Source organism: Aphelocoma coerulescens, chromosome 27 (genome assembly GCF_041296385.1).
Source record: "Aphelocoma coerulescens isolate FSJ_1873_10779 chromosome 27, UR_Acoe_1.0, whole genome shotgun sequence".
In the NCBI taxonomy this organism is placed as follows: domain Eukaryota; kingdom Metazoa; phylum Chordata; class Aves; order Passeriformes; family Corvidae; genus Aphelocoma; species Aphelocoma coerulescens.
In genome coordinates this window covers 5195377-5207651 of record NC_091040.1, presented here as the reverse complement: position 1 = coordinate 5207651, position 12275 = coordinate 5195377, and the positions used below count along the sequence as shown (strand labels likewise).

Sequence of the window (12275 nt, the reverse complement as noted above, 5' to 3'; positions counted from 1 at the left end):
GCGGGGCGCCGGTGGCGGGAGGCTCCCCTCACAGCAGGGCTGCCGTGTGGATGCCCCGACTGACGGAGAGCCGCGGCCCGTCCGCGCTCGCCTCGCCGCCCGCTTCCTGCTTGAGGGGGGTGGGCCGAGTCTAATGAGGGCGGCGCCGATTGGCTGGGAGAGACGCCCCCCCGCTGCCCGCAGCCAATAGGCGCGCGGGACACTGCGGCACGGGTGAAGCCGGGCTGAGGGTGAGTGGTGAGGGCGGCGGGAGGGGGCCCGTGGTGGCCCCGGCACTCCGCGGGATGGGTCAAGGTGGTTGTGGCGGTGGCTCTTTCCCCGCCAATTAAAGATGTATTTGGTGGTTCTTCCCTTTAACTGCAGCCTCCTCGAGGCAAACACCAGGTCTCTCAGCCCCAGCCAGAGGCGAGGATGGGCTCAAGAGGAGGGCCGGGTGTGGGATGGTGCTGGAGGACACGCTGTAGCTTCATCCCTGTGAATGGACAGATTGAGGCTGGCAGCTTGTGCTGTGCTCAAAACCCGCAGGAGTTGGGACACGGGAATTTTTGGGCGCTTAGTTCTTTAAAAAACAGTTCCTCATTGCCCTGGGTGCATCTCCCCATTCCTCGCTGCAGGAACAGCTCACCGAGTTTTCCAGCCTGAACAGCCTCTGTGGCTCATGTTCTGGTTTTCCCCATGTCTGGTTTAGTTGGCACAGGCCAAATACAAACCCCCAAAATGGTGTATTTGGGGGAAAACTGGTTCTGGCTCCTGCTGGTAACATCTGCAGGAGTGGGCTGGCCTCTCCCCTCGTGGGCAGTTCAAACCCGAGCTCGTTAAATATTGATGCCTGAGATCTGTGCAGGCCCTTGAACAGCACAAGTGTTCAGATCCTCGGCTGGCCCTGGTTTCCAGGATAACCCTTCCAAGGGCTGCTTTCCCCCTGCAGTAATTCCTGTGGTGGAGGCATGCGACGGAGGGACAGAAATAGGGATTTTGGGAGCAAGTCCCAGCTGAGGCTGGAGGCCAGAACGCTGAGTTTACTGCAGTTAAAGGCCTGTGTTTACATGGGCAGGAGAGCTTTTAGAGTACTTTTACAAAACAGGCACATGGAGCCTCCGCTGCCGTGATCCGGATCCTCCTGGTGCAGTGTTGCCCCTTGCAGGCTGCTGCAGTGGGAAGGCAGATTTTAACCTGCTGGGATAAATGAACAGCCTCTCTGTCATTCCAAGCCCCCTGTAACACCAGGAGAGGCTCCCCGTGGGGTCCAGGTCCTGCTTGGGAAGTACATCAGCCTCCTCAAAGCACTGCTGTTTACTATTATTATTTTGGCCCTCTCTGATTCCTTTTGGATCCCCCCTTGTTGCTGCTGGAGCCATTCCCATCTGTTTTCCTGATGTCTGGGAGAGGGAAGGAGCACGTGGTGCTGCTACAGGCTGGCGTCAGCGCTCGCTGGAGCTGCTGCATGAGCTGCTGGCAGGGGCTGCTGCTTCTGCTCCAGCTCTGCTCCTTCCCTTTGCTGAGCTGCCTCCAGCTGCCACGGGACTTGCCCTTACCCTCCTTCCCCCCAAACTGCGGGTTTGGGTCCTGTTTGTAGGACTGAATTATGACTGAAGTGTCTGGTTTTGTTGTGTTCTAGCCAAAGGGACGCAGTGCTGCGTTGTCACCCATCCTCAGCCCCCCTGCAGCCCCGTGCTCCCACCTGCTGTCCTTGGGTGCCAGCGGGGCGGGCAGTAGGTACCTGGTTCCTTTATGTGCAGAGTTTTTGGGGGGCTGGTGCTGTCTGGAGGGAGCGGGGAGGCCAGAGCCAGGTTAGGCAGGGAGATGGTGGCTGAGATGGTTGGGGTTCCAAGAGGGAGCAGGATCTGGGCGAGGGGAAGCTGAGGGGTGACTACCAGCAGCCTGTGGCTCCTGGCCAAAGGTGATGGAGCCAATTCCTTCTCAGATGCAACAGCCACAGGCTGGGCTGTGGGAGGTTTGGCCCCTCACCCATGGTGTCACCCTGGATGAGGTGACAGCAAAGGCACAGCTGCTGTCCTGGGGGATTTGCACAATTCACCTGCACAAAGCCCTGGACACCCTGGGCTGGGGCTGCAGGAGGGACGCTGGGGTCTGTACCCAGCCTGCTGAGGCTGTTGTGTTTTTGGGATGTGGATACTCACAGTAGTCCCCTCAGCTCTCCAGAGCTGCCTCGGCATGGCTGAGCCACTTGGTTTTGAGAGCACGCAATGGGATTTAGAGGATTGCAGGGTTTGGATTGAGCAGGGAGATCTCTGTGCAGGAGCTGTGAGAGCAGCGTTACCAACCCCCTCCCAGCCTCGAGGCCAAGGGCAAGCACAGATCTATGCCCAGGGCCATGTTTGGCAGCTCATGGACACCAGTTTGCTGCTCAGAGCTGCGATTTCCATGTCCCTTGGGCTGCCAGCAGTGTGGGAATGGGATTCACTGAGTGCCTTGTGGGCTCTGGGTCCCCATGGTGTCAGAGATGGCTGAGCTCTGATACCTGGCTGCAGGGTTTCAGCAGGGCTCTCCCCCTCAGCCTCGTGTGTCCCAGTCCTGGCTGAGATATTGTCTGAATTCTGCCCTTTTTTGCTGCTCCTGGGTCACCCTCGACAAACCTGCCAGAAATTTCCTGATTTCTCTGAGCAGGTCCAGAGGAGGCCACAGAGATGCTCCAAGGGCTGGAGCCCCTCTGCTCTGGAGCCAGGCTGGGAGAGCTGGGGGTTCAGCTGGAGAAGAGAAAGCTCCAGGGAGAGCTCAAAGCCCCTTCCAGGGCCTAAAGGGGCTCCAAGAAGGACTTTGGACAAGGGCCTGGAGTGACAGGACAAGGGGCAATGGCTTCTCACTGCCAGATGGGATATTGGGAAGGAATTCCTCCCTGTGAGGGTGGTGAGACCCTGGCACAGGGTGCCCAGAGCAGCTGTGGCTGCCCCTGGATCCCTGGCAGTGTCCAAGGCCAGGTTGGATGGGGCTTGGAGCAACCTGGGATAGTGGAAGGTGTCCCTGCCCATGGCAGGAGGTGGAGCTGGATGGGCTTTAAGATCTCTTCCAATCCAAACCATTCCATGATTCCATGACTCAGGGTGCTGTAGGTGGGACTCTGGTTTGATGGGTGGAGATGCTAAAGGGGAACGAGTTGCTGGAGCTGCAGATAAACGAGCTGGAGGAACTTAGGGCTGGCTCAAGTGGCACATCCAGAATTAGGGGGGTCCAGAAAAGCCTCATTTAATCCAACACTGTCCTCCAGCCTGTGAAACAGAGATACCCAGCTCAGAGGGTGCCAAAATCCTGCTGATGTCTCAGTGACGCCCTGACAAAGTATGAAAATGAGCTTTGAATGAAGTTGCCTGTTTGGGGCTGAATATTTGATGTGCTCAGCATGAACAAAATGGCCCTGTCCTGGCACGTTTTCCAGCTCTTCTCTTTCCCTTCCAGAGCACGATGTTCCTGGTGGGACTCTCGGGTGGGATCGCGTCGGGGAAGAGCACGGTGGTGGCGGTGCTGTGGGAGCTGGGCTGTGCCGTGATCGATGCCGATGTTATTGCCAGGCAGGGTGAGTTTTCCAGAGCTGATCCTGCTCCCTGAGGTTCCCCTGACAACCGGGATCGCTGCCGGGAAGCGCTGACGGCAGAGGGTGCTCTGGGTACATCGGAGAAGCGTTTCCTTCCCGCTTCCCAGTCCGCGAGGCTGCGGAGCAGCTGCCCCGGGGGCGGGATTGGAACTAGGATATATTTTTAATAAAGAAAAGAAGAAGATCATGACCTAATAAACACCCTGGGGAGATTGTGCTCTGAGTTTTCCTCCCCTGAAGTGTGATGCTTCCCAGCTTTGAAAGCCAAGTCGGGGCAAAAATAAATGTGGTTCCCCGTAAAGTGGAATCCCTTGGCTAATCCCATATGCCCCCTGAGCCCCAGGACACCCATCCTGTCACTCAGTTACGTTGGGTGGGATCACTAACAGCTGAAAGAGAAAGTCTCTCTGTGCTGGATGTTGTTTGTCTGCTGATCCTGGGAGATCAGACCACAAAATCATTGTGCTCAAAAAAAAAAAAAAAAAAGAGGCTCCAGAGATCCCAGGCCAGGGGGAATTTGGTCTGTGCTCCTGCAGTGCATGCCTGCCTCTTGCTGCTCTCCAAACGTGCTGCTCAGGCTGCAGAAAGGACCCAGGATCCCAGCTCTGTTGCCTCAGTAGGACTGGAGCAGACCTTGTTTCCCCTGATTACCTGTGAGATGTTAATCCCTTTACCCCACCAGGATAACGAAGAGAGCAGAGTTTGCCCAGAGAAGCTGTGGCTGCCCCTGGATCCCTGGAAATGTCCAAGGCCAGGTTGGACGGGGCTTGGAGCAACGTGGGATAGTGGAAGGTGTCCCTGCCCATGGCAGGGTTGGGACTGGATGCTCTTTTTCCCCAACCAGTCTGGGATTCTGAGGGCTGTGGATCCTGCATGCAGCAGGTTTGGGGTCTGTGGCTGAGCTGTGGTGCAGTGGTGCACATTTGGAAGTGCCTGAGCTTTTCTGTTTGGTGAAGAACTTACTGTGTAGCCACTCAAAGCTGTGATGCTTTAACATTTTATTGCACTGTAATTCCCCTGGAGGTGCAGGAAATTTGCTGGAGGTGCTAAAAGCCCTCAGAGACAGTAGGAAAACACCACAGATACTCTGTGGAAGTTTTCTGCCAATCACTTTATTTTCCACCAATTCCTTTTTTATATGTGTTTGTTTACTATATGGATTTCACCCATCCTGAAACTGCCTCCATGTGATATTCCATGGGAGAAAAAAAATTGGTCTTAAAGACTTTTATGAGGTTGGCCTGAGGTTACAACCTGTGGCAATGTTCCTGGATTTGGGAGAGATGATTATCTGCGGTCTGTCCTTCGCTGTGGTTACCCTCAGCTGGAGCTTAATTATGGTTTTATTGCTTCATCCCTTTTGTTGGGGATTTTTTTTTTGGTGGCTTTAAAGTTATACACTCCTGTAACATCAGAGCCCCTGCAAGGGCTGATTGGGGATTGAGCTTTTAGAAGGTTTTTGTATTCATTTTCCTGAAGAATTTAGTGACTGACGTGAAAGACAGTAAAAAAAACCACCTCAGCGGCAGCCAGAGCCAAGTTGCAGCAGTGAGTATCCACATAGTGCTGAAGTTTTCAGCTGGTCCTGATCCCTTTAGGATCTCCCTGCTCAATCCCTGGCGGGAATTGTCTCAGCCCAGTTCCTGCCCCTGCCTTGGCGTGTGGCCATCACCGTGTCCTCCTGCCCGCCCTGCTGACTTGTCACCCCGAGCAGCAGCACGTGCCGGGAGGGTTGTGGTGCTGAATTAATGTCTGCAGGACTTCGATCTCCCAGGTGTCAGCCTTCAAAGGGACCTTGGGCTGGCAGGGCTGTTCTGGCAGGAGCTGCCAGGCTGTGCAGCTGTGGTGCCAGGACAGATGAGCTGGAGGCAGATGTGCTGCCACGGGGAGCATCAGCTCCGTCAGTTAATGAGCAAACCCCATCTGAGGGCGATTGCTGATGCAAACACCGACTGTGCTGTAAAACCGGCTCTCACCCCCGGCTGTTTGATGTTCTCAGTGGTGCAGCCCCACTCCAAGGCCCATCAGCAGATCCTGCAGCACTTTGGCACCGAGATCCTCCTGGAGAATGGCGAGATAAATCGTGAGGCTCTTGGCAACATTATCTTCTCTCAGCCGGAGAAACGGAGGCTGCTGAACTCCATCACCCACCCTGAGATCCTGAAAGAGATGCTGAAGCAGGTCCTGAAGTACTTTGTGCTTGGTAAGAGGCCATGTCCGGCCTGCCAGGACTCCTCCTTGGGCAGGAGCCATCCCTGATCCCTCTACCTTTGGTTTGAATGTGGGGAGAGGAACAGGGACAACAGAGAAAGGGAAGGGACGTTGAGTGACAGCCTTTGTGCTCTGCCTCTGGTGGCCTTTGGTGTCTGTCTGGAGGATTCATTCCTGATTCACTCCTGCCTTTCACTGCTGCCCTTCACCGCTTTCCTCTGCGGTTTAAAGTGTATCTGTAGGGCCCGGGAGCAGCTTTGCCGAGATTACCCACCAGATAATGTCACACTCCTGAAATGGCCAAATATCCCTCCCTGCCCCCAGCCTGCTCCGGCTTCAGTGGAAGCTGTGGAGCCCTTTGAGTGTCGATAAGGTGAGGAATGGGCTGACAGCTGTGGCTTCCAAAGTCCTGTGTTCCCCCTGATAAATGGAACAAATGCAGCTGTCAGGCCGGGCTGGGGAAATGCCAGATAAGATCACCAGCTGTTCCAGAGGTCTCCATGTAGACAGACGGATGCCTTAATGGAGTCAGTCTGGATTTGTGGTGCTTATCAGAGCTGAGGCCTGTGAGAGCTGAACAGGCTGGGGCACCGTGGGGCCGAGCTCTGCTGCGGGGTGAGGAAGCACAAAGGAAGCAACAGGCAGGAATGCCAGGAGCCAGAGATGGAGTCTTGAACTCGGGGCTGTGGGCTCAGGAGGCGGATGCTGTCCTGGCCTTCGGCGAGAGCGCTGTGTGGCTTCAGCAGGCTGCTTTGTCCTCATTAGTCAGGATTTAATGATTTGGGATAGCTGGATGTTGTCTCTGAGGATCGCTGTGTAAGGAAAGCTCTGATCGATCAAATCAGAGGGCAGAGAGAAGCCTCTCAGGGCGGAGATGCTGGTGGAATGGTGGCTCCTTGGATGATGATGTCTTTGTCGAGGCATTGCTTGCTGTGGGCAGCTCGGTTTTAGGGGGGGTCATAAAGAGGGGACACCAACAAACCTGGAGATGTCCCCTTGGCTGGGAACATGCAGGGGAATGAAGTCCTGACTTGGAGCTTTCTCCTGCCCTTGCCCTTTCCCCCAGGCTCAGCAGGGCATCTCCCACCTTGCCAAACACTGGCCAAGGGCAGAGGCACAGGGAGAACCAGGGGGACAGCAATTGACTGTGACCAGCTCTGCTCCCTGTGATGACAGAGGTTTTAAACCAAACTCAGCCAGTTTTGGTGAGGGTGCAGCCCCTGGGCTGTGCCTGGAGGCTCCCCCATGTTTCAGTGTCACAGCTGCGGGAGGTCTGCAAGGATTTCCTTGCTCCCCTTGATAAAATGGAGCTGTTTAGCCAAAGCTTTTTATGAAGGGAGGAAAGCTGAGCTGGGAAATGTTGGCTCAGATGGCTGCAGCCTGGTAAAGTCTTGGACAAGAGAAGGAGTGGAAAGCACATCCTGCTGTGGGCACTGCTTCCCGGGAGAGGCCGGCATGGCGCGCAGCTGCTGCTCTTGCCAGCCAGGCACTGCTGCTCCTCATTTCAGCTCCTCGTTTCAGCTCCTCATTATATTTCTGCAGTTTCACCTTTGGTCTGAGAGCAGCCAGGTTAGGGTTGGGTTTTTTTTCCTCTGGAAACTTGGAATGAAACCATTTCCTCCCTGTGAGAGGGAGAAGGGCCAGCGGGCTCTGCTCTGCTCGGCTGTAATCATGGAGCTGTAGAGCTCCTGCTTGCTTTGCTTTTCCTAGCCATGGTGTGTGTGCAGCATGAGGAATTTGGGAATGGGGGTTAACAGTATTCCCTTTTTTGGGGAATGTTGCCATTTCCACAGGCTACCGTTATGTGATCCTCGACATCCCTCTGCTCTTCGAGACCCACGGATTGACCAGGTTTATGAAATACACGGTGCTGGTTTATTGGTAAGTGCGCTGGGAGCCATGAGGACAGGGACAATGCCACCACCTTTCTCAGAGGGGACCATCATGTGCCTCCACTCTGGTGAAGGTTCAGCCACAGCCCTGGTGTGAACCCCACTGAGAGAAGCAACACTGCCTTTATAGTGCATGAGGGCCTTCCTGAGCTTTCCCTGGAACCTGGCACCATCATAGAAGGGAGATCGCTGCCTTTGGGCCTTCCACAACCCATGCTCCATCAGGGCAGGATTTGGGGCACTGTTACAGGCTGTGGGAATGCTGAGCACAGCCCAGGCAGCAGCGGCTCTGCTGATCCAAGTGCAGGCTGACTGTGTCAGAAATGACAGGGGACACCTCTCTCATTCCCGTTTTATCCCAGTGATTCCCCCTGGTGCCCGAGGAAGGCAGATCCCCCGTTCCCTCCCACCCCCGGCTCAGCCCCGTGCTCCGCCCGGCAGTGACCCCCTGACGCAGCTGGCGCGGCTGATGAAGAGGAGCGGCTTGGGCGCGGCTGAGGCCGAAGCTCGGATCAGCTCCCAGCTGCCCCTGGACGAGAAGCGCAAGTGGGCAACGCACATCATCGACAACTCCGGGGACTGGGAGGGCACGCGCCGGCAGGTCCTGCAGCTGCACGCCCGCCTCGAGGATTCCCTGGATTTCCTCTGGGCACGGCTGGCAGTGGGCACGGCTGTTGCTGGGCTCGGAGGGCTGGTGTTCCTCCTCCTCCGGCATTTCATCTCTTAATTCACCTTTTCTCTTAGTCAGGGAAGGGGCCTGAATTTCCCAGTTTGAAAAGGGCAGTGAAAGGCCACCTCTGTTAATGAGCTTTGCCAGCTGAATGCAGACAGCGGCATGAGGCGTCTCCTTGCACACTTCCCAAGGTGAACACAGCCAGAGGTTTTTTCAGGCACGTTCTCCCTGCTCAGGTTCTCACCCCCAAGTCGTGCCTGTGGGATGAAGCCCTTGTCCCCATGTGGGTCTGTGTTGTGGGACTTCAATGAGTTGAGGCACTTTAATTTCGAACAATCTCACTTTAATCAAGCACAATCTCACTTTAATCGGGTACAATTTCACTTTAATCGGGTATAATCTCACTTTAATGTCTTCCAGGACAATCTCCTCCCTGGGGCTGGGTGACTTCTCAGTACCTGTCACCGCCTCCACTGTCCCCTGGGTGATTCCTCATAGCTCAGCCCTTTTAATCCAAATTTACACTTGGGATTTCCCCTCTTTCATGTTGATTTAATGGAAACCTGTTAAATCAGCGAGGGGGAGGACAGCACCTCATTCACATGGATCGAGTGTTCAGCTGGCTGCTCCTCCCTCTTGCCCTCTGTTTCTGTGGCCATCACTCGTGGGTCACCTTTGGCTTTGGATGCAAGGGTCTGATCCACCCTGGAGTAGTCGGAGACCTGGGCTCTGCCTCGTTCAAACTCATTTCCTGCTGTTTGAGCTTCCTTCGGCGGCGGTTTCCCGGTGGGAGAGCTGAGCCTGGGCGAGGCGGGTGCTGGGTCTTCACTTTTGTTTTAATAAAACACTGAACAGCAGCTGCTCCGCATCCCACGGCTGCTCCCACGGCTCTTCCCAGCCTGCTCCCAGGTTGTTCCTATGCTGGGGCACGGCTGCGCTCTGTAAAGTTCAGCACACGCAGGAAGAGCTGCCGGGCGCTCCTGCTTTTCCTGGTAAACATCCCTGAGCTGCTCCAGGAGCTGCATCAGCCCTCTTGTGATCTTCCCTGGGAGGCTGTGGTTCAGTGTTGCCTCTGGGCGCCCCACGGGGTGGGTCTGGCTTCCAGGGATGTGATCCTGGACCTGCTGTGGTTCTCAGTGGCCAGCACGTTCCCTCTGGGGTACTCCTGTCCCCACCGCCACCCCTTGTCCCCACACTTTGAGAAAGGTGGATGCTGCCAGCCCCTGGCCACCTTCTCCCTGCTCACGGTCCCTGGGATCCTCCAGGATGCTCCCACCCTCCTGCCTGGGCTTGGTCCTTGGAGGCAGGGTCCTGCCTATCCCCTGTGCCATCCTTTAGGCACTGGGACCTTCCCAGGGTGTCCCCAGCCAGCACGTGCTCCTATTTGGGGCCGGGGACTCTTCCACCCCCGTCGTCCCCTGAGCCTCACTGTGCACCCGCAGGTGCCACGTCTCACCCACCTGGAGAAACCTGGTGGTCCCTGTGCAGCCCCAGGGAGCATCCCTGAGCTGGAGCGCCCACCTGGCTACCCCAACTCTTCCAGCCGTGCTGGGGGACCCGTACCCGAGCGCTGCCCCACCCCTGCTCTAAATGCTCCGTAATTGCGCCGTGCCGCTGGAGTCCCTCGCAGCCAGCCATAAATCAGGGCCGGAGCGGGATTTCTCGGCCGAGATAAGCACTGGTTCCGCCTCCCTCCCGCCCGCCTCCGCGATAAATGGGGCCGGGGGTGGAAGCAGGGAGCGAGACGGGGCCGTAATCGCATTTGGCGCTTCGCTGCCGCCCGGCTGACGTTCGCCCGCCGCTAACGAGTTTAGCGGGGCCGAGGGAGCGAGCGGTTCCAGGGGCATGGTGAGGCACAGGGCTGCCCACGGCGCTGGCGTGGCCGGGGGAGCCTGGTGTGGGGGGCCCTGGGCTGAGCTGGGGGCTGAGCCCCCTGCGTGGGCTGCGGGCCCAGGCGTTGGCACCCACGGGAAAAGGGCTCTGGAGCTTGGCCACGGAGTTGTGCCCACGGGAGCTGTGCGGTGCCCATCCGTGGGAGCTGCCCCAGGATTGCCTCAGCACCCCCGGTCCCACTCCTGCCCATCCCACGCCCCAGCCAAACCCCCTCGGGGACAAGCCCATGGCCACCTGTGGCCGTGGCAGTGACCGCATGGCTCAGCCTCAGCCGTCCCCTGCCGGTGACAGATGGCTCAGCTCCCTGGGCTCGGTAGCATCGGCGGTCAGTGGCCATGGAGGGGGCCCTGCTGAGCGGGCTCCACAAGGGCTCCCAGGGCCCGTGGGTGCTGATGGAGGATCGTGGGTGCTGCAGCACGGCCCCAGCTCCGGCCCAGCCCTAGTCCCGCGCGCTGAGGCCGCCCCAGCTCGCCGCACGTCCCGCCATCGATCGCGGAGCAGCCGCCACCGTCACCGCGGGCCCGCGCCCACCGGGGCGGCTCGAGCAGAGCCGGCCCCGCGCCGCGAAGCCAAATATTTGACTGTGCAAATTGGCGGCCGGATCGATTCTGCTGCGGCTGGCGGGGGCTCGTGACAGACGGACGCTCCTCCTGCTGCACCCCCTGCTCCTGCACCCCCTTACGAACCGGAGCAGCCCTACCTGGAGCACTTCCTTCCCCAGTGCACCCCCTTCCTGGGGCACCCCCTCTCCGCTGCACCCCTTCCTCAGAGCATCCCCTTCCCCAGTGCACCCTATTCCTGAAACCTCCCTTTCTTGGAGCACCCCCTCCGCAGTGTCCCCCTCTCCACGGTGCACCCCCTCCCTGGGGTAACCCCTTCCTCAGAGCACCCCCTCCCTGGGGTACCCCATTCCTGGAGCCCCCCTTCCTTGGAGCACCCACCATTGGACACCCGCTGGGGCAGGGGTTGGGGAGGGTGGGGCCAGATGTCCCCCCACGAGGCTGCAGGTACAGGGTGATGTCCCCCAGTGGGGAACGTCCCCAGGTGTGAGCTGGGTGGGCGCCTCAAAACCCACAAGGGGGGACAGGCAAGAAGGCCTGAGTGTGGTGTCACTACATGGCACTGGTGTCACCAGTGTCACTGCATGGTGTCTGTTGTCACAGGTGTCACTGTCACTGCATGGCCCCCAGGGTGTGGCACAGTGTCAGTGTCACTGCACACCTCCCTGGGGCGTCACACAGTGTCACCATGGCTGCACAGCCCCACTCGTGTCACATGGAGCTGCTGCGCAGCCCTGCGGTGTTGCACAGCTTCACTGTTGCTCCCTGGGGTGTCACATGGTGTCACTGTCACCGCGCAGTGCACAGGGTGTCACTGTCACTGTGGGGCCGCCGGGTGCCACGCAGTGTCACTGCAGCTCCCGTGGATTGTCACACAGAGTCACCGTCAGTGCCTGGTGCTGGCGCTGTCACACAATGCTATGTCACCGCGTGGCCCACGGGGTGTCACCCACTGTCACCGTCACTGCCAGCCCGCAGTGTATCACCCAGTGTCACTGTCACTGCATGGCCCACGGGGTGTCACCCACTGTCACCGTCACTGCACAGCCCGGGGTGCCACACACCGTCACTGGGCGGGGCACTCCCCAGTGCCACCCCTGCACACTCCATGGCTGGCACCCACTGTCACTGCACACCCCCTCCGTGTCACACCCCGTCCCCACCGGCCGTGGGGCACCCCCGGGACAGCACAGCTGGTCCCAGCAGCCCAAATCCCCGCCACTCCCACCCCATATCCCCGTGGGGGGACACGTCCCCGAGCCCGTCCCCTCCGCCAGCCACGCGGCCGTCACCTCGCAGCACTCACCGCTGGCGCTAATTAACTGCCGGTGATGGCAGCCCTTAATTGCCGCGCGGTGGGAGGGTGACGGGCCCCGCCGTGTCCGTAATGAGAGGCAGCGTGACGGGGACAGGGACGGGGGATGTGCCATCCGCACCTTGCCCCCCCCGCTGCCTGCGGCCAGGCTCCCCCCGCTGGGCAAGGGAAAGTGCCTGGT

The 12275-nt window shown here is 58.5% G+C and overlaps 1 protein-coding gene across 2 annotated transcripts; it reads left to right on the top strand.

The window, feature by feature from the left end:
- Nucleotides 1-62: 62 nt before the first annotated feature.
- Nucleotides 63-9183, top strand: DCAKD (dephospho-CoA kinase domain containing). 2 transcript variants are annotated; one of them, XM_068996218.1, is made up of 5 exons: nucleotides 63-230; nucleotides 3415-3532; nucleotides 5550-5753; nucleotides 7555-7642; nucleotides 8095-9183. In XM_068996218.1, the coding sequence occupies exons 2-5, from the start codon at nucleotides 3421-3423 to the stop codon at nucleotides 8378-8380; spliced, it is 690 nt and encodes a 229-aa protein (XP_068852319.1). In that variant the 5' UTR covers nucleotides 63-230; nucleotides 3415-3420; the 3' UTR covers nucleotides 8381-9183. The 2 variants fall into 2 exon arrangements, with proteins under 2 accessions (XP_068852319.1, XP_068852320.1); XM_068996219.1 differs by lacking the exon at nucleotides 63-230 and adding an exon at nucleotides 1642-1716.
- Nucleotides 9184-12275: the final 3092 nt, after the last annotated feature.